Source organism: Schistocerca cancellata, chromosome 1 (assembly GCF_023864275.1).
Source record: "Schistocerca cancellata isolate TAMUIC-IGC-003103 chromosome 1, iqSchCanc2.1, whole genome shotgun sequence".
Classification (NCBI taxonomy): Eukaryota; Metazoa; Arthropoda; class Insecta; order Orthoptera; family Acrididae; genus Schistocerca; species Schistocerca cancellata.
In genome coordinates, this window is record NC_064626.1 from 771,046,846 (window position 1) to 771,070,274 (window position 23,429).

Consider the following 23,429-nt stretch of genomic DNA (forward strand, 5'->3'; position numbering starts at 1 on the left):
CCAAAAGCAGAGGAATGGAATCACAGCATTATATACACACAACTAGAGAGAATGGGTGGATATTTTCCAAGCACTAATCTATACCAGACGTATATTTTTTCATGTGTATGAAATGTAAACTTGTTGCAACTCTGTTTACTCTAAAACGTTAATTTCAAAGCACTGCTGATTAATACTGTACTCTACCTTTGTTTCAATTAACAATTTCATCTGCTCTATCTGTACATTCTGATTGAGGTTTTCCATAGTTTCCTTGTAATTGCCAGTATGGTTTGTTTAAGGTAAACACCAAGATGGTTCCTTCAGTGAAGACATGGCCAACCACCTGTCCTATCTTCTTAAAGCATAATTCTATATGCAGAGTGTATGCACATTTTTGAGATATTTATTTTCACTGTATTGTGATGACAAATCCTATATCGTTGTTAGATGATCCCAGGATGCATAAATCATAAAAAGATGAATTCAACAGAACATGTTACATATAACTTGTTTTATTTGCTTTAAGATGCACCAGATCGTACAATCCATGAGGAAGAAACAATTCGTTAATGGCAGTCATTTGAAACGTAACACATCAGACATTATTCGTGCTGATGTGCATATGATAAACTTGTTTGAGAACGGGTTTAAATGGCACAATGTCCTGTATTTGAAACAAATGCATAATGAGTTCAACAGTGTAAGTCAACTAGAAGAAGGATCAGTAATAAGCTGTAATTATTATAGTGATATCAATTTCAAAACAAAGTTTCAAAATGTACTTCATTCAATAGCACAGCATAAAGTTCAGTCTCATCACAACACTAAAAGAGATCAAAAATACATTATTAACAAGTTTATGCCAACTCTGAAAATTAAAAAGATAGCTTAATAAACAAGACTCTAGAGAAGAATAATGAGGTCCTTTCTTGACATTGTAATGTGGTTCAGACATTAAGATACTGACAGGATATCTTTAATGCAAACAACTGTCTTTATTTGGTTACAACCAAATAAAAAACTTGCCTGAGTGATGCTGGTCTCACTTTATTAAATAGTCATTAGCCCTCTTCACATGAGCGCAAAAGTATATAAACATATCTAAAAAGAAAGATGATGAGACTTATCAAACAAAAGCGCTGGCAGGTCGATAGACACACAAACAAACACAAACATACACACAAAATTATAGCTTTCGCAACCAACGGTTGCCTTGTCAGGAAAGAGGGAAGGAGAGGGAAAGACAAAAGGATTTGGGTTTTAAGGGAGAGGGTAAGGAGTCATTCCAATCCCGGGAGCGGAAAGACTTACCTTAGGGGGAAAAAAGGACAGGTATACACTCGCACACACACACATATCCATCCGCATATACACAGACACAAGCTGTGTCTGTGGCTTGTGTCTGTGTATATGCGGATGGATATGTGTGTGTGTGCGAGTGTATACCTGTCCTTTTTTCCCCCTAAGGTAAGTCTTTCTGCTCCCGGGATTGGAATGACTCCTTACCCTCTCCCTTAAAACCCAAATCCTTTTGTCTTTCCCTCTCCTTCCCTCTTTCCTGACAAGGCAACCGTTGGTTGCGAAAGCTAGAATTTTGTGTGTATGTTTGTGTTTGTTTGTTAGATTAGATTAGATTAGATTAATACTAGTTCCATGGATCATGAATACGATATTTCGTAATGATGTGGAACGAGTCAAATTTTCCAATACATTAGATAATTAAGTTAATTTAACAACATACTTAAGTTAATATAACAACATTTTCATTTTTTGTTTTTTTTATTTTTATTTTTTATTTTTTTTTTTAATTTATATCTAAAAATTCCTCTATGGAGTAGAAGGAGTTGTCATTCAGAAATTCTTTTAATTTCTTCTTAAATACTTGTTGGTTATCTGTCAGACTTTTGATACTATTTGGTAAGTGACCAAAGACTTTAGTGCCAGTATAATTCACCCCTTTCTGTGCCAAAGTTAGATTTAATCTTGAATAGTGAAGATCATCCTTTCTCCTAGTATTGTAGTTATGCACACTGCTATTACTTTTGAATTCGGTTTGGTTGTTAATAACAAATTTCATAAGAGAGTATATATACTGAGAAGCTACTGTGAATATTCCTAAATCCTTAAATAAATGTCTGCAGGATGATCTTGGGTGGACTCCAGCTATTATTCTGATTACACGCTTTTGTGCAATAAATACTTTATTCCTCAGTGATGAATTACCCCAAAATATGATGCCATATGAAAGCAACGAGTGAAAATAGGCGTAGTAAGCTAATTTACTAAGATGTTCATCACCAAAATTTGCAATGACCCTTATTGCATAAGTAGCTGAACTCAAACGTTTCAGCAGATCATCAATGTGTTTCTTCCAATTTAATCTCTCATCAATGGACACACCTAAAAATTTGGAATATTCTACCTTAGCTATATGCTTCTGATTAAGGTCTATATTTATTAATGGCGTCATACTATTCACTGTACGGAACTGTATGTACTGTGTCTTATCAAAATTCAGTGAGAGTCCGTTTACAAGGAACCACTTAGTAATTTTCTGAAAGACAGTATTGACAATTTCATCAGTTAATTCTTGTTTGTCAGGTGTGATTACTATACTTGTATCATCAGCAAAGAGAACTAACTTTGCCTCTTCATGAATATAGAATGGCAAGTCATTAATATATATTAAGAACAGCAAAGGACCCAAGACTGACCCTTGTGGAACCCCATTCTTGATAGTTCCCCAGTTTGAGGAATGTGCTGATCTTTGCATATTATGAGAACTACTTATTTCAACTTTCTGCACTCTTCCAGTTAGGTACGAATTAAACCATTTGTGCACTGTCCCACTCATGCCACAATACTTGAGCTTGTCTAGCAGAATTTCACGATTTACACAATTTGTGTGTCTATCGACCTGCCAGCGCTTTTGTTTGGTAAGTCTCATCATCTTTCTTTTTAGATATATTTTTCCCACGTGCAATGTTTCCCTCTATTATATTCATATCATTAATTTGAACCCAACAATCACGTTTGTTATTGTTATCGTTATTGTTATTGTCACTGTTACATTTCGTAGTCTTTTCTGTCCTCTTATTTCCTCCTTCTGTTTTTGCCAGCAGTTTCACTTTCTATTCACCTTCTCCTTTTTTACCGTAATCCAGTATACAATTTTATCCCGCCGATATATACTCAATAATACGAAATAATACGTAACCCACTTCCAAACCATAACCAAAAAAATTTTTTTTTCCGCTTTGCTGCTATAAAATCCACCGTTTCCAGTTCACAAACAGTTCCTTTCAGCTATTAAACAACCTTTTCGGCTAGTTTTAATAACTTTTGCTTTATTTCCATTTCCGTTTTTCTCACATCACCGATCATGTTTAGCCGCTTCCCACAGGTTTTAACGCCATTATTTCTTCATCATACAATTGTTAGCTTCATTTCCATAATCTGCCACCACCAAACCACTCCTTTTAATATATCCTCACATAGTTTTTTCGAAATTTTCCCATATTTCTCCACTCTTTAACGTGTTTTGGCGGCAACATAACCACCTAACCTTTATGCACATCATTATCTACCTACACAAGTTCACCACAGGATCAACATAGCCCAGCTCTAACCAACCCTTTTTCACCTTTTTTCACACCAGATCTCCATTTGCTTTCTAGTTTTACCTTTATCTCTCCCCATATATTTTTATATTTATTTTCATTTTCATTTCAGCCTTGTGTTCCACTTTCCACCTTCTAGTACCATGTCACCCTCACAACACCTTCACAACGACTCCATTAAGTTTTATTTACATTCCCTCCGCAAACATGCCTTCGCCCTAGCCAGATTACACTCCCATATTTTATTTTCTCAGGCTTGTCTGAAATTTGGCATCACCCCCAAAGGCCTCACACTTAAAGTTCCCATCTCTGGCTGCAACCCTTAAAAAGGCTTGTGTCTGTGTATATGCGGATGGATATGTGTGTGTGTGCGAGTGTATACCTGTCCTTTTTCCCCCTAAGGTAAGTCTTTCCGCTCCCGGGATTGGAATGACTCCTTACCCTCTCCCTTAAAACCCAAATCCTTTTGTCTTTCCCTCTCCTTCCCTCTTTCCTGACGAGGCAGCCGTTGGTTGCGAAAGCTAGAATTTTGTGTGTATGTTTGTGTTTGTTTGTTAGATTAGATTAGATTAGATTAGATTAGATTAATACTAGTTCCATGGATCATGAATACGATATTTCGTAATGATGTGGAACGAGTCAAATTTTCCAATACATTAGATAATTAAGTTAATTTAATAACATACTTAAGTTAATATAACAACATTTTCATTTTTTGTTTTTTTTTATTTTTATTTTTTATTTTTTTTTTAATTTATATCTAAAAATTCCTCTATGGAGTAGAAGGAGTTGTCATTCAGAAATTCTTTTAATTTCTTCTTAAATACTTGTTGGTTATCTGTCAGACTTTTGATACTATTTGGTAAGTGACCAAAGACTTTAGTGCCAGTATAATTCACCCCTTTCTGTGCCAAAGTTAGATTTAATCTTGAATAGTGAAGATCATCCTTTCTCCTAGTATTGTAGTTATGCACACTGCTATTACTTTTGAATTCGGTTTGGTTGTTAATAACAAATTTCATAAGAGAGTATATATACTGAGAAGCTACTGTGAATATTCCTAAATCCTTAAATAAATGTCTGCAGGATGATCTTGGGTGGACTCCAGCTATTATTCTGATTACACGCTTTTGTGCAATAAATACTTTATTCCTCAGTGATGAATTACCCCAAAATATGATGCCATATGAAAGCAACGAGTGAAAATAGGCGTAGTAAGCTAATTTACTAAGATGTTCATCACCAAAATTTGCAATGACCCTTATTGCATAAGTAGCTGAACTCAAACGTTTCAGCAGATCATCAATGTGTTTCTTCCAATTTAATCTCTCATCAATGGACACACCTAAAAATTTGGAATATTCTACCTTAGCTATATGCTTCTGATTAAGGTCTATATTTATTAATGGCGTCATACTATTCACTGTACGGAACTGTATGTACTGTGTCTTATCAAAATTCAGTGAGAGTCCGTTTACAAGGAACCACTTAGTAATTTTCTGAAAGACAGTATTGACAATTTCATCAGTTAATTCTTGTTTGTCAGGTGTGATTACTATACTTGTATCATCAGCAAAGAGAACTAACTTTGCCTCTTCATGAATATAGAATGGCAAGTCATTAATATATATTAAGAACAGCAAAGGACCCAAGACTGACCCTTGTGGAACCCCATTCTTGATAGTTCCCCAGTTTGAGGAATGTGCTGATCTTTGCATATTATGAGAACTACTTATTTCAACTTTCTGCACTCTTCCAGTTAGGTACGAATTAAACCATTTGTGCACTGTCCCACTCATGCCACAATACTTGAGCTTGTCTAGCAGAATTTCATGATTTACACAATTTGTGTGTCTATCGACCTGCCAGCGCTTTTGTTTGGTAAGTCTCATCATCTTTCTTTTTAGATATATTTTTCCCACGTGCAATGTTTCCCTCTATTATATTCATATCATTAATTTGAACCCAACAATCACGTTTGTTATTGTTATCGTTATTGTTATTGTCACTGTTACATTTCGTAGTCTTTTCTGTCCTCTTATTTCCTCCTTCTGTTTTTGCCAGCAGTTTCACTTTCTATTCACCTTCTCCTTTTTTACCGTAATCCAGTATACAATTTTATCCCGCCGATATATACTCAATAATACGTAATAATACGTAACCCACTTCCAAACCATAACCAAAAAAATTTTTTTTCCGCTTTGCTGCTATAAAATCCACCGTTTCCAGTTCACAAACAGTTCCTTTCAGCTATTAAACAACCTTTTCGGCTAGTTTTAATAACTTTTGCTTTATTTCCATTTCCGTTTTTCTCACATCACCGATCATTTTTAGCCGCTTCCCACAGGTTTTAACGCCATTATTTCTTCATCATACAATTGTTAGCTTCATTTCCATAATCTGCCACCACCAAACCACTCCTTTTAATATATCCTCACATAGTTTTTTCGAAATTTTCCCATATTTCTCCACTCTTTAACGTGTTTTGGCGGCAACATAACCACCTAACCTTTATGCACATCATTATCTACCTACACAAGTTCACCACAGGATCAACATAGCCCAGCTCTAACCAACCCTTTTTCACCTTTTTTCACACCAGATCTCCATTTGCTTTCTAGTTTTACCTTTATCTCTCCCCATATATTTTTATATTTATTTTCATTTTCATTTCAGCCTTGTGTTCCACTTTCCACCTTCTAGTACCATGTCACCCTCACAACACCTTCACAACGACTCCATTAAGTTTTATTTACATTCCCTCCGCAAACATGCCTTCGCCCTAGCCAGATTACACTCCCATATTTTATTTTCTCAGGCTTGTCTGAAATTTGGCATCACCCCCAAAGGCCTCACACTTAAAGTTCCCATCTCTGGCTGCAACCCTTAAAAAGGCTTGTGTCTGTGTATATGCGGATGGATATGTGTGTGTGTGCGAGTGTATACCTGTCCTTTTTCCCCCTAAGGTAAGTCTTTCCGCTCCCGGGATTGGAATGACTCCTTACCCTCTCCCTTAAAACCCAAATCCTTTTGTCTTTCCCTCTCCTTCCCTCTTTCCTGACGAGGCAACCGTTGGTTGCGAAAGCTAGAATTTTGTGTGTATGTTTGTGTGTCTATCAACCTGCCAGCGCTTTTGTCTGGTAAGTCTCATCATCTTTCTTTTTAGATATATTTTTCCCACGTGGAATGTTTCCCTCTATTATATTCAAAGTATATAAACAGACACACACACACACACACAGAAAGAGAGAGAGAGAGAGAGAGAGAGAGAGAGAGAGTTCATAGGCACAATCTCATTCTTCACCATGTGGTACAATAAAGCTTTTGGCAATGTTGCTACCGCTGTGCACGCAAGGAAAAAATTACTCAGTCACCACAAGCTCCACCAATAGCAATCACCTTCTATCACAAGCGTCATTCTACTCTTCGAGCATTTATTTGTCTTTAGTGCCACTGTCAGACTGCCCACAATTTCTTTATCTGTCTGCATTTCTTCTATGTACTTTTAACAACAACATTACGTTAAAACTTTCCCCTCAATCCTCATAGTTTATTGTCATTGTAGTTAACTAAATTTACTACACATTAAACCCAGAATGGTTCCCTGCCAGTGAGTCCCTCATGTTTTAAGTTACAAATGGTATGTCCTAGAGGAGCACCCAAAGTTCACCTGCCTCTTTGCATGTACATTGGAGGTTCACTGGCTATATTTAATGTGGCATGTGACAAGAAACATCGAACTTTTCTCTTGACTGTTCTTTTTCACAAATTGTAATTTTTCAACTCAAAACGTTTCAATTTGGAAAAATAAACTCACACCCACATCTATAGTTCATAACTAATAAAGTAACTAATCATAATAAATCTCTTCAGTCATTCAACACATTTTGAATAATAGTACTCATTCTTCTGTCAATAAATTTTATATATTGCATCAGTCAATATGCTGATTTAGTACACTCGCTCAGGGTTATATCACCATACCCATTACTTATTTAATAGCATGCCACATCATACTGTGGCAATAATTATTATACATACATATTTGCACACTGTAATTCGTACATGACCTGTTCATTCTGAAGCCAACGTTATCCACATTAGTAAAGATATACCATGTGAAATATTTTACAAATGATTAGCTTTATGGTGACTTGTTTCCTTTAACCCTTATTTCTAAGACCTTCCAATGTCTATTCAGAATGGTGACTAAAATTGCCTAATTACTTTCATGACACACAACACACAGTGTTATCATTCTTGTTCAGTTATCTTTGCTGCCTCTATAGATCATCATACACTGTCAGTGACAGTTTCTTTTAGTATGGAAGCAACAAGACAAAGACATCTAGTGAACAACAATATTTTTAAGTGTTATGCAGTTTTTCAATCTGCTATTTAGGACAAATATTTCACAGAGCATAAAACCTTATGCATTACTGATACAGAATATTATTAACAAAAGACCTCAAACACTAACTAAAGGGTCTGACTAAGAGCTAACACATTGGAGAAAATTTTCTACTTCACAATATGTTTTACCAATTTTAAATGTTTTTGGAGCATTTCTGTTTGTCTGCAGTTACTGACAGCTGAATTATTGTCATATGATACCTCAACACATTCTGTTTCAAACCAAATTTGCAAGTCTATTTTTCACAATGTTAATTATCTAAGTGTTAAAGGACTTCAGATTACACAAAGAAGAAAAAAGAATTTGATGTAAAGGATGTAATTTAAGAAACCTCAGATCAGGTCAGAATTATTGGCAGCATGTAAAATTAATAGTAAGCAGCCACTACTTTATCCTCTGAAATACATATAGTGGTTGTATTAACATTTTCTTGTGAAGTACAACTGAAGATGGAACGAACATGAAGCACCGTCATGATGAGAATGATGCAAGAAGGAATTAAGATATTCAGTTAGTGTTCAATCTAAACTTATTGAGGAGTCATCAGTAAGAAACTTAAATTTTGCCAGCAATAACTTTTCTTTCTTATACGAAAAGAAATGAATCTTAGTGCTGAGCAAAATTACAAGCCCACTCATTTATTTCTTTCTATATGCACAAGCTTTCTGTGTTTAGTATAACAGCATCTATCATGCAGCAGTCACAGCAGTAATTTTTGGTTGAACTTAAAAACACAGAATTGTGACTTATCACAATATATGCAACAAGACAGGCTGTGAGGGATTTATGTACCTCTCATATAAGGAGGTGATGTGTGGCAACTGCCCTTGCAGCTGCGAGGCAAAACAAGTGATAGTCCCTTCATGACAGCTGAAACTCGGCTTCCACTATCATCATTGCCTGAAAATTGCAAAACTTGGCAAACATTATCAAGAAACCTAGACCTACAACTTGTGATGAAAAACAAACAATGTGAGACTCACAACACAGACGATGTCACAACTCATGCATGAAATTAATAGGTGGAAGAGGATAAAAATAAACAGGAGATATTTAAAAAGCTCAAGATGAATTATTCAGAGGTATTTTAGAAATGAGTTAAAGTGGCACAGATTATATAATTATAATCTAAATTTTAATTGCCACAGCAAGTAGTGGAACCCACGTGGAAAATATTATAATGATAATTGCAATTATGCACTTATACCAGTAAGACCTGTCATTAACATGCACTGAAGGAGAATGAAGCAGAGATACTAGATTATACAGGGTGTCCCAGAAATATTGCAATAAACTTCAAGGTGTTGTATAAGGTGCCTTGACAAAGAAATTGAGGATAGGAACCCATGTCCAGAAATGTCGTCCAATAATAAAACAGAACATTGAAGTTATAGGTGCTGGCACCTCCTACTAGGTCAGGCTTCCAGCAGCAAATATAACTTTGGACACTGACAGACCATAGGTGGAATGTCTTGGTAATGTTGTTTGTTATTCAGCGATGGTGACTGTTTGCTATGATTACTAGGGGACAAGATGGCGCAAGCTGCTGTGTAGACAGGTCTTGTCTCCTATGAATGCAATGCTCTGTTACCTTGGTGGATGGTGGTTTCAGACATAGGTTGCTACCTTCAGTTTATTTTTCACCTATATAGTAAAAAATTGAGATTTTAGAGGGCTCCAGGAAAAAAAAAATTGCGAGTGGAACCCGTGTTTGAAACTGGCATCCACCGAACCAACAGACTGAGTAAGTGACTTTGGTTTATTTCACATTATCTGTTTCTGTTTTGTCATTCTTGTTTTTCTTGTAACTGCAACATAACTTGAGCACATGAAAGACTGTATTTGATAAAACTTTCCGGACTCTGTACATTTATCCAACATAAATTCTGTATGTTCTGCTCAGGCAAGGCCTTTCTGCACAAGAGCTAGCTCCATATTCTCCACTGGTGACCATGGCAATCAGCCACAATCACTGAAGAACAAACAACATTACGAGACATCCCGCCTAGTCTGTCAGTATAAAAAGTCACATTTGCTGCCAAAGAGTTGGCTTCTGGTGCCTATAGCTTCAATGCTCTGCGACATTGTTGGACAAATTTCCGGACACTGGTTCCTATCCTCTGTTTGTTTCCCAAGACACCCTATACAAACACTCAAGGTTTGTTGCAACATTTCTGGGAAACCCTGTATAACATGTGGAAAAACATTTTTGTAAGACGCAGCTATTCCTATGATATGCCAGTCCTTCATGAAGCATTGTAAGCTAATGAGGTAGTGAGACCGTTACTTTGCTTTACTTCACAGTATCTGTTCCTGTTTTGTCATTCTTGTTTTTCTTGCAACTGCAACCACACCTTCAGTATATGATAGACTGTATTTGATAAAACTTTCCAGCCACTGTTAATCTATCCAACGTAATTTCTGTGTGTTCTGCTTAGCCAAGAAATTGTAAGAGAATGCTGTACATTATATAAAAAAAATCTGTGGCTTTGAGGATCATGTGATGTCACACTATGTAGTGCTTCGAGATATTTGTAAACATCCCAACACACCATTGGAAAGCCGTCGAGAAGAGGTGCTCTTGAATAAATTGAATAAGAATAAATGTAGTGGGAAAGGGAAACTGTATGTATTCCTTTCTTGTATGCAGTGAAGGTGGAGCAGGGGTGGAGCCGGCAAGAAGGGGACCAGTAAAAATGGTATTACAACGACTGGTCATCCGGGAGTCATTTGTGCCATGGTGCAGCAAGTGCCTGAATCCGAGAGCAATGGAGCACACGACACACCAACAAGGGCGTAATGGAAAATTGAACAGCAATAGTTGTTTATCTGGGTTGCTCTCTCAGGTCCTAAAGTATGCATGTACAGGTGTTTTTGAATGTACTCAAGAGAGTGGTATTACCATAGCAATTGTTTGTTGCATTGTTAAAACAAATAGTGAAAATATTTGGCAAAATATGTCCCTGTATGTAAGAAGTGTGGCTATTTATTTAGTAGCACAGTAGAGACAACTTGCGGAAGCATTCCAGGAATCTTCACCGCAGTTGGATTAATAAGGAGGTGGCACGGAAGGATCCGGACCACCAAACAACTACTCTGAGAAGAGAGGATAAAGGTAATATTGCTTTCATCTGGCGGTGTATTAGGGTCAGCAAAATATTGACCAGTTATATTGGCCAGGGATGTAACTTACCACTAGTGCCGATATAAGACCCACCACAAACCCTACAAAATATACATCAGCAGGAGAAGAGGGAAAAATACAGCCCATGTGGCGACGCTGGAAAACATGAATGGAGAATGCACCAGCAAGTAAGTGCATAAAATTGATCTGAGTCAGAATTACGACTCCAAAGAATATAAGGCAGAGAAGTTGCCCCTGGCAACCAGCGATCAACAACAGTGGCCTATAACACATGAAACAAGAAATCAAAAATAATTCAGAGCTTATTTTGAACAAATTGTCTGAGAAAGATCAGTAAACACATAATGAATGAAAACTATAATTTACTCTCGGATATCTGAAACAGAAAAAAAAGAAGAAGGCAGTGCACCCTTATTACAAACACTGAGTGCATGGAATTAGTTCAAAACTTAAAAAAATCATTTCGACAGGATAACACATATGGCGGACATTGATCCTGCATGAGTTATCAACGCAGAGAGGCGAGCAGTCACGCAAGTACGGGGTGCTGTATTGTCCAGTCAGCAGCAGCACACAGCATGGGAGCAGATGTCGGCTTCAACTTCAGTGCCGGCTTTGGCTGTTCTACAACCAGCAGCAGTTCACAGTTCTGCAGAAGGGTGAGCCGTGAACATTTAAAAAAGTAGAGACATTTCTGTGAGTATAGGGTTTGATATTAACATTGTCGATTGGTAATAAATAGTGTATGCTGATCACAAGAAAGCAAGGAGTTAAGATCGATACTAGAAGGTATAATTAGGCAGAGAAGGATAAGGCAATACTAGAAGGTATAATTCAAGAACAAGCAGAGAAGGATAGGGAAGGATGGACAACGGAACGAGTAGAATTAGTTAAGTCCATTAAGGAACAAGTTACTGAATCAATCGATGACATACTCAGCCATAAAATACAAGAGGTTAAAGCTAACTTAGAATCTAACTTTAATGCAGAAATTAACGATCGAAACATTAAAATAATGGAAATAAATTCTAGAGTAAATGAATTATGAGAATCAGTGCCAATAGAGGTGCAACAAGTTGCTAAACAAGTGCTAACAGATCATTTACAGGAAACTGTACATAGATTTACAACCTGACAGTGGACGGGCTGTGTAGATAATCTGAATTCCTAATTTCAAGTGGTATGAGCTAGTATTTCAGATAAAAACAAGCGTATCATGTCCATGCAGGAAAATGCTGTAACAGGGTCACCTGATGCTATGAAACATTTGGAAAAACATTTACAGTTATTTGTAGAAAAAGAAGTAAAAGACAAAACAGAAATAAATAATGACAAAATCACTTCTGGGGAAGGTACAATTAACAGTAAACAAGAACTTGATAGAATATGGAAAGCAATAGATGATAATAAAAAGAAATTAAAAAACAGTAAACCTGAAACTATGACAGGAGTAACTAAAAATGTAATAGAGGGTTTATTGATAGGTAATGCATTTAACTTAGCAAAGCAATTTCCAAAGTATAAACCAGACAGTGATGTACACCCAATTTATTTTTTCGAGCATTTGCCAGATCGTTACCTAAAAATTGGGGTCTTTGAAAGATTTTCAGGAAAGCTTTAAGAGGAAGTACTGGTCTTCAAGTACTCAGGAGAAATTAATCTTAAAGTTATTAGAACCTACACCATACAATAATTCATGGGGCACATATAAAAAGTACATAGAATCGCATTTGACAAAATCGAAGTACTTAGATGATCCAATAGATGAAATGCACTTAGTAAAAGTACTCATTAGAAGTTTACCATATCACGCTTGGCAAGGAATATTGTACAAAGGGTGGAAAATTGTGAATGAGTTATTAACGTTTATTGAAGGTTTAGACGCACTGAATACTGAAAGAAATGAAAATTATTCAGTGAATGACTGAAATATGGGGAATAGGAATAACAAATCCTTTCCTAATTCCTTACTGTGGACGAAGGAATCAAATTATTGTAGAGTAAGCAGTAATGAAACTGTTCACAGCAGGGATAATGGTCTAAATCACAATAACCCTAGAGGGGGAAGAATTCAGACCGATAACATCAACTCGCAGGTGTTTACGCCTCAAAACCAACAAATAAATATGCAACAAAATAATGACACAGGGGCAAATCGGCGTATTCTTGAAGTAAGTTCCAACTGGTATCCGGTCATAGTGACAGAAAACGAGAACAATCCTGGGTCAAGGGCCAGAATCCAGGATGTCACAGAACAATACTCAGCCCATATATAAGTAAAATGATTGCTTATAGTAAAATATCACCTATTAACGATTGGTTATTAGCGGTAGAGGAAAATTTAGAAAAAGTGGAATGCAAACCAATTGTAATCTGAAGAATAAGAAATAAAGAAGTGGAAATTTACACAGATTCAGGAAGCGAAGTATCAATAATTTTGGATGAATGGCTATTAAGTGGAAGAATAAAGGAATTTCCTAAGTTACCGGTTACGGGAGTACATATTGTAGGTATTACAGGTACTAAGGGCAATGTAGTGAAATGAGAAATAAGGATTACATTTGAAATAAATCAACTGGTGTTTGAACAAACCATGTTAATAGTCCCTACAATAATATGCAAGTATTACTAGTAGATTGGTTAATGAAATATGCAGTGGTAATAGACTTTCAGAGTGGTTCTTCTAAGTACAATCTAGATAACTATAATAAAGAGATCTTGTTTAAAACAGATCGATGTCAAGCACTACAAGGGAGTAATAATTTATGATTAATAGCGAATATGAGTTCAATGGATAAAGATGTAAGTAATCTACAACAAACTGCCAATACAGCTGATTTGTATGCAAAGGCTTACGAATCGGAACTGTTAAACCCTTACTCAAAAGGAAGAGCTATATGGAATATTATGCAGATATTCAGATTATTTTTAGATAAACCAGGGAATACAGGAAATTATGTGTGTAGTTTTAACATCAAAAGCAAGGAACCTTTTTTCTTTTAGACCTTACCATGTACCTATCAATGTAAAACAGGAAGTACAGGAAGAAATAGATAAAATGTTAGATAATAGTGTTATAGAAAAGAAGTACAAGCATATACAACAATCCACTGTTAGTTGTCAGAAAGGCAACAGGAGGTGTGCACTTAGTACTAGACGTGAGAACCTTAAATCATCACACTGAACCGGAGAGAGATCGTCCCATATGCATAGACGAACTACTTGCACGATTTGCAAAAGCAAATTAATTTATTTCCGTGGATCTGATGTATGGGTACAGGCAGATGAAATTAACTAAAGAATCTAGACCTTATACTGCATTCCTATATGATGGAAAGGCATACCAATTTAAAGTTTGCCATTTGGGTTAAACATATCAGTATCAGTGTTTATAACAGTGTTTGTTTCAGAATCCTGGGAGAAACATAGTGATTTACTTGCAAGAGCGCTAGAGAAATTCTATACCAAGGGAATAACTATTAAGCTCGCTAATCACATTTTGGGCAAGAGGAACTAAAATTCTAGGGACATCTCTTAGGAATAAGAGGAATTAAGCCAGATCCAGAACGCATTAGAGTGATTAAAGACTGTCCACATCCACAGAATGTGAAACAGTTACATTTCCTTTTAGGATTAGTGGGATTTTATAGACAATATGTACAAAGATAAGTCATGAATAATAAACACCTACCATTGCTATCAAAAAAAAAAGGCAAAATGGATATGGGATGAAAATTCAGAAAAGGCATTCCAGGAAGTAAAGGATACCCTAGTCAATGCTCCTATTTTAAACCATCCAAGTCTTCATGAACCATTTGGCATCCCAACAGATGAATCAGAATATGGCATAGCATCAGAAGTATTTCAAGGGAAATGGGACCCAGAAGAGGGAGAACATAAAACCATTGTTTTCGCTAGTCTCAGCCATTGTGAGTCAATCATTTAAGGAGTTTCTAGCTTGGGAGAACATACGGCATGTCATGATTTCAAAATATAATCCAAAATCGAATCCATGTGAAAGAGTTATGAAGGAGATAGGACGTTTATGCAGAACTTACTGTTCACTGAGACATACAAGTTGGGCAAAATTAGTGCCAGAATTTCAAATGGTTTTGAATGAACTACCCCATTTGTCTATGTGATTGTCTCCCGTAGAAATACTATGAAGAAAACTTATAGGGGAACCACTATTAAAATTCTTCAAATGGCCAGAGGTACAAGAGGAAGAAAGTGCTACGTAGACAGAATAGTAGAAAATCAATTGCCTAGATCAGCTAATAAAAAATTACAAAATTATAATACATCAGCAATAAACCCACCATTTGAAATAAACGATCTTGTGTGGTAAAAGAAGAACATTATAGTTCTAATCTTAAAAAAGAAACACAGAATTTTTTTCCGAAATATGCAGGACCATTTAAGATTGTGGATAGTCCACACCCGAAAGCCTACTATTAAAATGACCCACATACTGGTCAGGAGAAAGGTTTATGTAATGCCAACAAACTAAAGAAATATAATCAAACAGTTCACTAAATAAATATAAAAAAATTATAGATAATGTGACTTACCAAACGAAAGCACTGGCAGGTCGATAGACACACAAACAAACACAAAACGTACACACAAAATTCAAGCTTTCGCAACCAACGGTTGCTTCACCAGGAAAGAGGGAAGGAGAGGGAAAGACGAAAGGATGTGGGTTTTAAAGGAGAGGGTAAGGAGTCATTCCAATCCCGGGAGCGGATTCCCCCTTAGGGGGAAAAAAGGACAGGTATACACTCGCACACACACCCATATCCAAACCATATATTTTTCCCACGTGGAATGTTTCCCTCTATTATATCCATATATATACACACCTAAAAACAAAGATGATGTGACTTACCAAATGACAGTGCTGGCAGGTCGACAGACACACAAACTAACACAAACATACACACAAAATTCAAGCTTTCGCAACAAACTGTTGCCTCATCAGGAAAGAGGGAAGGCAACAGTTTGTTGCGAACGCTTGAATTTTGTGTGTATGTTTGTGTTAGTTTGTGTGTCTGTCGACCTGCCAGCACTTTCATTTGGTAAGTCACATCATCTTTGTTTTTAGGTATATTTTTCCTTCGTGGAATGTTTCCTTCTATTATATATATATATATATATATATATATATATAAAAACAAAGATGATGTGACTTACCAAACGAAAGTGCTGGCATGTCGATAGACACACAAACAAACACAAACATACACACAAAATCCTAGCTTTCGCAACCAACGGTTGCCTCGTCAGGAAAGAGGGAAGGAGATGGAAAGACGAAAGGATTTGGATTTTAAGGGAGAGGGTAAGGAGTCATTCCAATCCCGGAAGCGGAAAGACTTACCTTAGGGGGAAAAAAGGACAGGTATACACTCGCACACACACACACACACACATATCCATCCACACATATACAGACACAAGCAGACATGACCTGACCTTCGTCAGGACGAAGCAACCGTTGGTTGCGAAAGCTAGAATTTTGTGTGTATGTTTGTGTTTGTTTGTGTGTCTATCGACATGCCAGCACTTTTGTTTGGTAAGTCACATCATCTTTGTTTTTGGATGTATTTTTCCCACGTGGAATGTTTCCCTCTATTTTTGTGTTTAAATATGACTGCTTGTGTCTGTAAATGTGTGGATGGATATGTGTGTGTGTGCAAGTGTATACCCGTCCTTTTTTCCCCTCTAAGGTAAGTCTTTCCACTCCCGGGACTGGAATGACTCCTTACCCTCTCCCTTAAAACCCACATCCTTTCTTCTTTCCCTCTCCTTCCCTCTTTCCTGATGAGGCAACAGTTTGTTGCGAAAGCTTGAATTTTGAAAATTCTAGCTTTCGCAACCAACGGTTGCCTCGTCAGGAAAGAGGGAAGGAGAAGGAAAGACAAAAGGATATGGGTTTTAAGGGAGAGGGTAAGGAGTCATTCCAATCCCGGGAGCGGAAAGACTTACCTTAGGGGGAAAAAAGGACAGGTATACACTCGCGCACACACACACATATCCATCCACACATACACAGACACAAGCACATTGGTAAGGTAAGTCTTTCCGCTCCCGGGACTGGAATGACTCCTTACCCTCTCCCTTAAAACCCACATCCTTTCGTCTTTCCCTCTCCTTCCCTCTTTCCTGATGAGGCAACAGTTTGTTGCGAAAGCTTGAATTTTGTGTGTATGTTTGTGTTCGTTTGTGTGTCTGTCGACCTGCCAGCACTTTCATTTGGTAAGTCACATCGTCTTTGTTTTTAGGTATATATATATATATATATATATATATATATATATATATTAACAAAGATGATGTGACTTACCAAATGAAAGTGCTGGCAGGTCGACAGACACACAAACTAACACAAACATTCCTTCGTGGAATGTTTCCTTCTATTATAACTATATATATATATGAACTGGTAATCTGGCTGGGGCTTGGGTTTTAAGAAAAGAAAAAAATGGTTCAAATGGGTCTGAGCACTATGGGACTCAACTGCTGTGGTCATAAGTCCCCTAGAACTTAGAACTACTTAAACCTAACTAACCTAAGGACAGCACACAACACCCAGCCATCACAAGGCAGAGAAAATCCCTGACCCCGCTGGGAATCGAACCCGGAACCCAGGCGTGGGAAGCGAGAATGCTACCGCACGACCACGAGATGCGGGCTTTAAGAAAAGAGAGAACAAAAGAAAGAATAGAGTGCAATTAAGAATACTTAGACATGTAGTGTTGTCAATAGATGAGTTAAGATATGGAGAAGGTAGAAAGCAAAAGACTTAACACCTGAAATAGAGTACAGACACGGAAATCAAAAGGTAACCTCAAAGTAATATGGGAAAAAGTAGAAGAAAAAGTAATGGAAGATATAAATATATCTGAAATGTGGAGTTTACTCTGAAATAAGGAATGATGAATAAAAGGCAGAAAGGCAGACCTAAGAAAGGCTGACCTATACTGTGTGGGCAGGGGCACCACAAATGGGATTGACCTGTACCATAGTAGAATAGGAATTAATATGGGGCACTATCACACTGGATGAAATAGATATGTTTTACTGTACTAAGACTCAGAAGTGTTCTTTGGTGGAGGGGGAATAAGTTTTGTTAAAAGGATAATTCATAGATTATTCTTAAAATTGGTAATAAATAACAAGAGGTTTTTCCAAAACCACCTCCACTAGGACCTTGCCTAGTACAGCAGTGCGGGTCTCCGTCATCGTCCCCTATGCTCCTCGGAGTATGGGACCTCATCACATCACAATATTATGATGTCTAAGTGTATCAGAATAAATGTCTCACAAGTACCTAGTAGACAGATCGTAAAATTGTCTTCAACAAAAATGGTTAATTGGTTATGAGGTCTAGACGATCACAAATTAAAATGAACTTAAGAACAACATTAATGACAAGTAATATGTTTGTATTACTATGCATGTTCCTCAGATACTTCGGGTGACCTAGAAAAGCTAGTCATAGTATTAAAGAAGGTAAAAAGATATGAGAAATAACATTACAAGTACGAATAAAATGAATGAATCTGCCAAAACAGGAACAATATAGTTAAGTAATTGAGTGAATATAGTCACGAGTGATCATTAACTATTATAAAAAGTTATGTTGGGGAGATCATGTAAAGGCAGCTTTAAGATGTAAGAGTAGGATAACAATAATAGAATTGTTAACAAAAATGTGTATGTAACTAGAGACTTAAGCACCTATCTGAGTGGCAGGATATGTAGTGTTTCAGGATATTTGTAAACACAATTAGAAAGCCGTGAACAAGAGATGCTCATGAATAAATTGAATAAGAATAAATTTAGTGGGAAAGGGAAACTGTGTGTATTCATTTCTTGTATGTAGTGAAGGTGGAGCAGGGATGGAGCCGACGAGAAGGGGACCAGTAAAAATGGTATTACAATCACTGGTCGTCTGGGAGTAATTTGTGCCATGGTGCAGCAAGTGCCTGAATCCAAGAGCCGTGGAGTACACAACACACCAACAAGGGCATAATGAAAAATTGAACAGCAATAGTTGTTTATCTGGGTTGCTCTCTCAGGTCCTAAAGTACGCATGTAAGGATGTTTTTGAATGTACTCGAGAGAGTGGTATTACTGTAGCAATTGTTTGTTGTGTTGTTAAAAGAAATAGTGAAAATACTGGGCAAAATATACCCCTGTTTGTGAGAAGTGTGGCTATTTATGCAGCAGCACAGTAGAGACAACTTGCTGAAGCATTCCAGGAATCTTCACCGCCGTTGGATCGACAGGCAGGTGGCACGGAAGGATCCAGACCACCAAACAACTACTCTGAGAAGAGAGGATAGAGGTAATACTACTTTCATCTGGTGGTGTATTAGGGTTGGCAAAATATTGCCCAGTTATATCGGCCAGGGACACAACTTCCCACTAGTGTTGGTATAAGACCCACCATAAACCCTACAAAATATACATCAGCAGGAGAAGAGGGGAAAAATACACCCCAGCTACAAATACAAATTCCCAGGATTCACACTGCTGTGAGGATTTCTTCTATCTCTTGTAGTGTCTTTAACATATGGCAATAATTTGTTAATGTGAAAAATGTCAGTTAACAGCTGATTTATTTATTGATATGAAATCAGCAGGCAAATTACACAAGGCAATAGTGTATGTGTGTGTGAGTGTGTGTGTGTGTATGTGTAAGGATATTCAAGTGCCTGCATGCATGGGAGGGTAACAATGTGTTCCATTCTTGTCATATAACAGTAATGTATTCAAGTGCATAAAATATGTGGACAATAAAACTCAAATAAAATCACTCTGGCACTTGTTACAGCATTCATTAGTTTCAATGAAGTCTACAAAATCAGATGTGCTTACTTGAAGTCAGTGCACTTGGGAGATTTTTTTTGAAAGGGGGGAAGGCCAGCAGTGAACTATCATACCAGTTCAATGACAAAACTGATTCCAAATATCAAAATTTGAGTACTGTGGAATTAAAATTGTTGTTTGTTGGACAACTTACTAAAAAAATACATATATGACACACAGTTGATATAACTGAAGCAATCAATGTAAACACAACCTTCAGAATTACGAAATGCAGAGTGTCATGTTTTCTAAATTCAGAATTACAAAACTGACAGAGTGTCACACTCTATCATTCAGTGTCAAATTTAATATGTCATTAATTACATGCAGACTCTTTCTGGGATGTTTTGCCTTGTACTTCATGTTCGCCATGCCTGCCATCTTTTCTTTTTCCTTTTATGTTTTGTTGTCATTTATTCTAGACACTGAAAAAATCTCTTTATGCAGAAACTTCCAGTGAGGATTAGAACACTAAAAAATACCTGGCTAGTTTTTTCAGTAATTGTCAGTTGTAACCACCAAGAATCACACTTACAAAGGCTGACTGTGTAAGAAGAAACTGTCACACATTGGTTCCTTGCCTCTCAGCAACCGATGCAGTATCTATCACCTAATCATGATAGCCTTCAAAGTAAAATCATGTTATAGAACATGTAGCCCATGATGCTCTGATCATGGAGTACTTGGTAGTTCAGTGGCAATAAATTTTCCAGGTAGTCCACAACAGATGAATAAATTAATTTATTCACTGACAAGCTCATAGCTCTCTCATCGTTGTCATATTCATTTCCTCTTAATCCAGCATCAGGCCAGGTTCCAACATTTATGATACTTTTCCACTTTCATTTGTCTTTCCACCATTCTTCTTTTATAAATGTTTTCTTCCAATCCACATTTCTTCTTCTTAAATTTGTCCTTCCTGAGTCAATCCATCTCACTCCAGGTCTCCCTCTTGCCCTAAAACTTGGTCATCTTCATTCATTTTGATATTCTTTCATCTTCATTTTCTTTACATGTCCAAGCATTTCAACCTGTTCCTCTAAATTCTGTCACTCAGCTTTTCTACTGCAATTTTGTTTCCAACACCTTCATTTCTCACTGTGTCTCTTCTTGTCTCCCTAACACACTTCTTACGGATTTCATTTTCATAGTTTGGATTCTATTCTCCTCTCTTTTGTCACTGTCCACTTCATTGGCACCCTTCCTTCTGCAGACTCTCACACATTGGTAAAATGCTTTGCTCTGTTGCACCCTTTTGCTAATTTCTGTCTCCATTCTCTCATTTTCCATTACCACACTTCCTAGATATTTAAAGGTATCCCATCCTTTAATGCCAATTTGTACCTTGCCTTCTCTGACTCATCTGGTTACCACCATAGTCTACTTTTCTCTTACTGCATTTCATTCCACATCTCTAGATTTTTTTTTTTTTTTCATTGAAGATATCTATTTATTCTTGTGCTTCCCCACACCACAACATCATCAGAAAATAGCAATAACTTCATCTCCATTACTCAATGGACTTCTTTTGATCTTTCACAATGTCATCCATCACCATTAAAATAATAATAGTGACACAACACTCCTTGTCTCAACCTCTTACCATTCCTAAACCAATCAGTTCTTCCAAATTGGGTCTTAAATTGTTTGTTTGTGAACTTCCTTCCTCTCCAAGATTACCAACACCTCTTCTCTGGGGACACTGATATAAGCCTTCAATAAGTCAAGAAATGTCAGCACCATATGTTTCCAAATACTCCCAGTGCTGTTCCATCAACTGTATCACACTGAGCAAGGTGCTGCAGGGGTTAGTATACTGGACTTGCATTTGGGACGACGACAGTTCAAACCCACATCTAGCCATCCATATTTAGGTTTTCCATACTTTCCCTAAATCACTCCAGGCATATACTGGTATGGTTCCTTTGAAAGGGCATGGCAGATTTCCTCCCCCATCCTTGACACTATCCGAGCTTGTGCTCCGTCTCTAATGACCTCGATATCGACGGGACATCATATCCAATCTTCCTTCCTTCCTTCAACTGTATCACAATAAAGCTTGGCTCCAATGTTGATCTACCATGTCAGAAGCCCTACTACTCCTCTTCTAAATGACCTTCTACTTTTTCCCTACATCTTCTTTCCGATATCCTCTCCATTCTTTTTGCTACTTGTGATATGTCTGTGATCTCTCAATAGTTATCAAACATTTTTCTGTCTCTCTTCTTGAACATTGGAATTATTATTCTCTCTCCCCATTCTTCAGGCACATATCCAACCTTCCTTCCTTCCTTCCTTCAACTGTATCACAATAAAGCTTGGCTCCAATGTTGATCTACCATGTCAGATGCATCTTATCAATCTATATAACCACTGTAGCTCTGTAGGTCCAGCAGGCTTTATCATCTCCACTCTTATTTCATCTTATCAATCTATGTAACCACTGTAGCTCTGTAGGTCCAGCAGCCTTTATCATCTCCACTCTTATTTCATCAATCCTAGTCACCTTTCTGGTTTTCATACTTCTCAGTGATAGTTCTACTTCTAACAATATAATGTCTTCCTCTTCTTCCAGACCTGGTCCCTGTGCCATACTTTTATTCCCTTTTCAATGCTGTTTTTCACATTTACTAGATTGTCAAAGTAGTCTTTCCGTCTTTCCTTATCTCTTCTGGTTGCTTTATTAGCTCTCCATTTCCCCCTTTCATCAGCTTTAGGTGAGTGTTTCCTTCCTTTTACTCATAATTCCATACAGATCCTTTTACCCCCAGTAATATCCTTTTCCAACTCATGTGCGAATTCCTCCCAACATTTCCTCTTTTCTTCCACTACCGCTTTCGTACACTTCTTTTTACTTTCCTGAAATTTCCTATACTTTTTTCCTTTTTATCCCTGTTCCATTCTTCTTTTATTTTACTGCTTCCTTCACCTGCTCATTCCACCATGGTGTTTCCTTATCCTTTGCCCTTCCAGACATTCTGTCACAGGTGTTCCCTGGAGAGCTTAGAATGCCTCTTTGAATTTACCCCATTACTCTTCCTCATTTCCACAGTGCTTGGGATTTTTAGTGTGAGTAACTCCCTGAACTTTTTTTTTGTATCTTCCCATCTTTTAGTTTCCACACTTTCATTTTATTTTCCCTTCCTGTCTTTATTTATTCCATTCTACCCATCCTCATCTTTGCGACCACTACTCAATGGTCTCCATGAAAAGCTTCTACTGGGACTGCAGTTACATCCACCAACTATCTACGATTTTGCTTTCCCACCAGGAAGTAGTCAATATCCGGCTTCGTCCTTCTCTCTCCCAACCCATATGTTATTATCTTCTGGCTATTTTTCTTCCTGAATCATGTATTGCCCACAATCAAACCATTTCTTTCAGAAAAATCAGT

General features: G+C 37.1%; 1 protein-coding gene across 8 annotated transcripts in view; it reads right to left on the reverse strand.

Moving 5' to 3' along the window:
• Positions 1 to 23,429, reverse strand: part of LOC126186955 (diacylglycerol kinase theta) — a 703,899-nt gene that overhangs the window by 255,337 nt on the left and 425,133 nt on the right. For 5 of the 8 annotated variants that reach the window (XM_049928254.1, XM_049928253.1, XM_049928257.1 and 2 more), the window contains exon 6: positions 8,809 to 8,916. The exons of the other annotated variants lie outside the window; for them this stretch is intronic. In XM_049928254.1, coding sequence (XP_049784211.1) covers positions 8,809 to 8,916 — 108 coding nt within the window. The remainder of the gene's footprint in view (positions 1 to 8,808; positions 8,917 to 23,429) is intronic. 8 annotated transcript variants of the gene reach the window in all.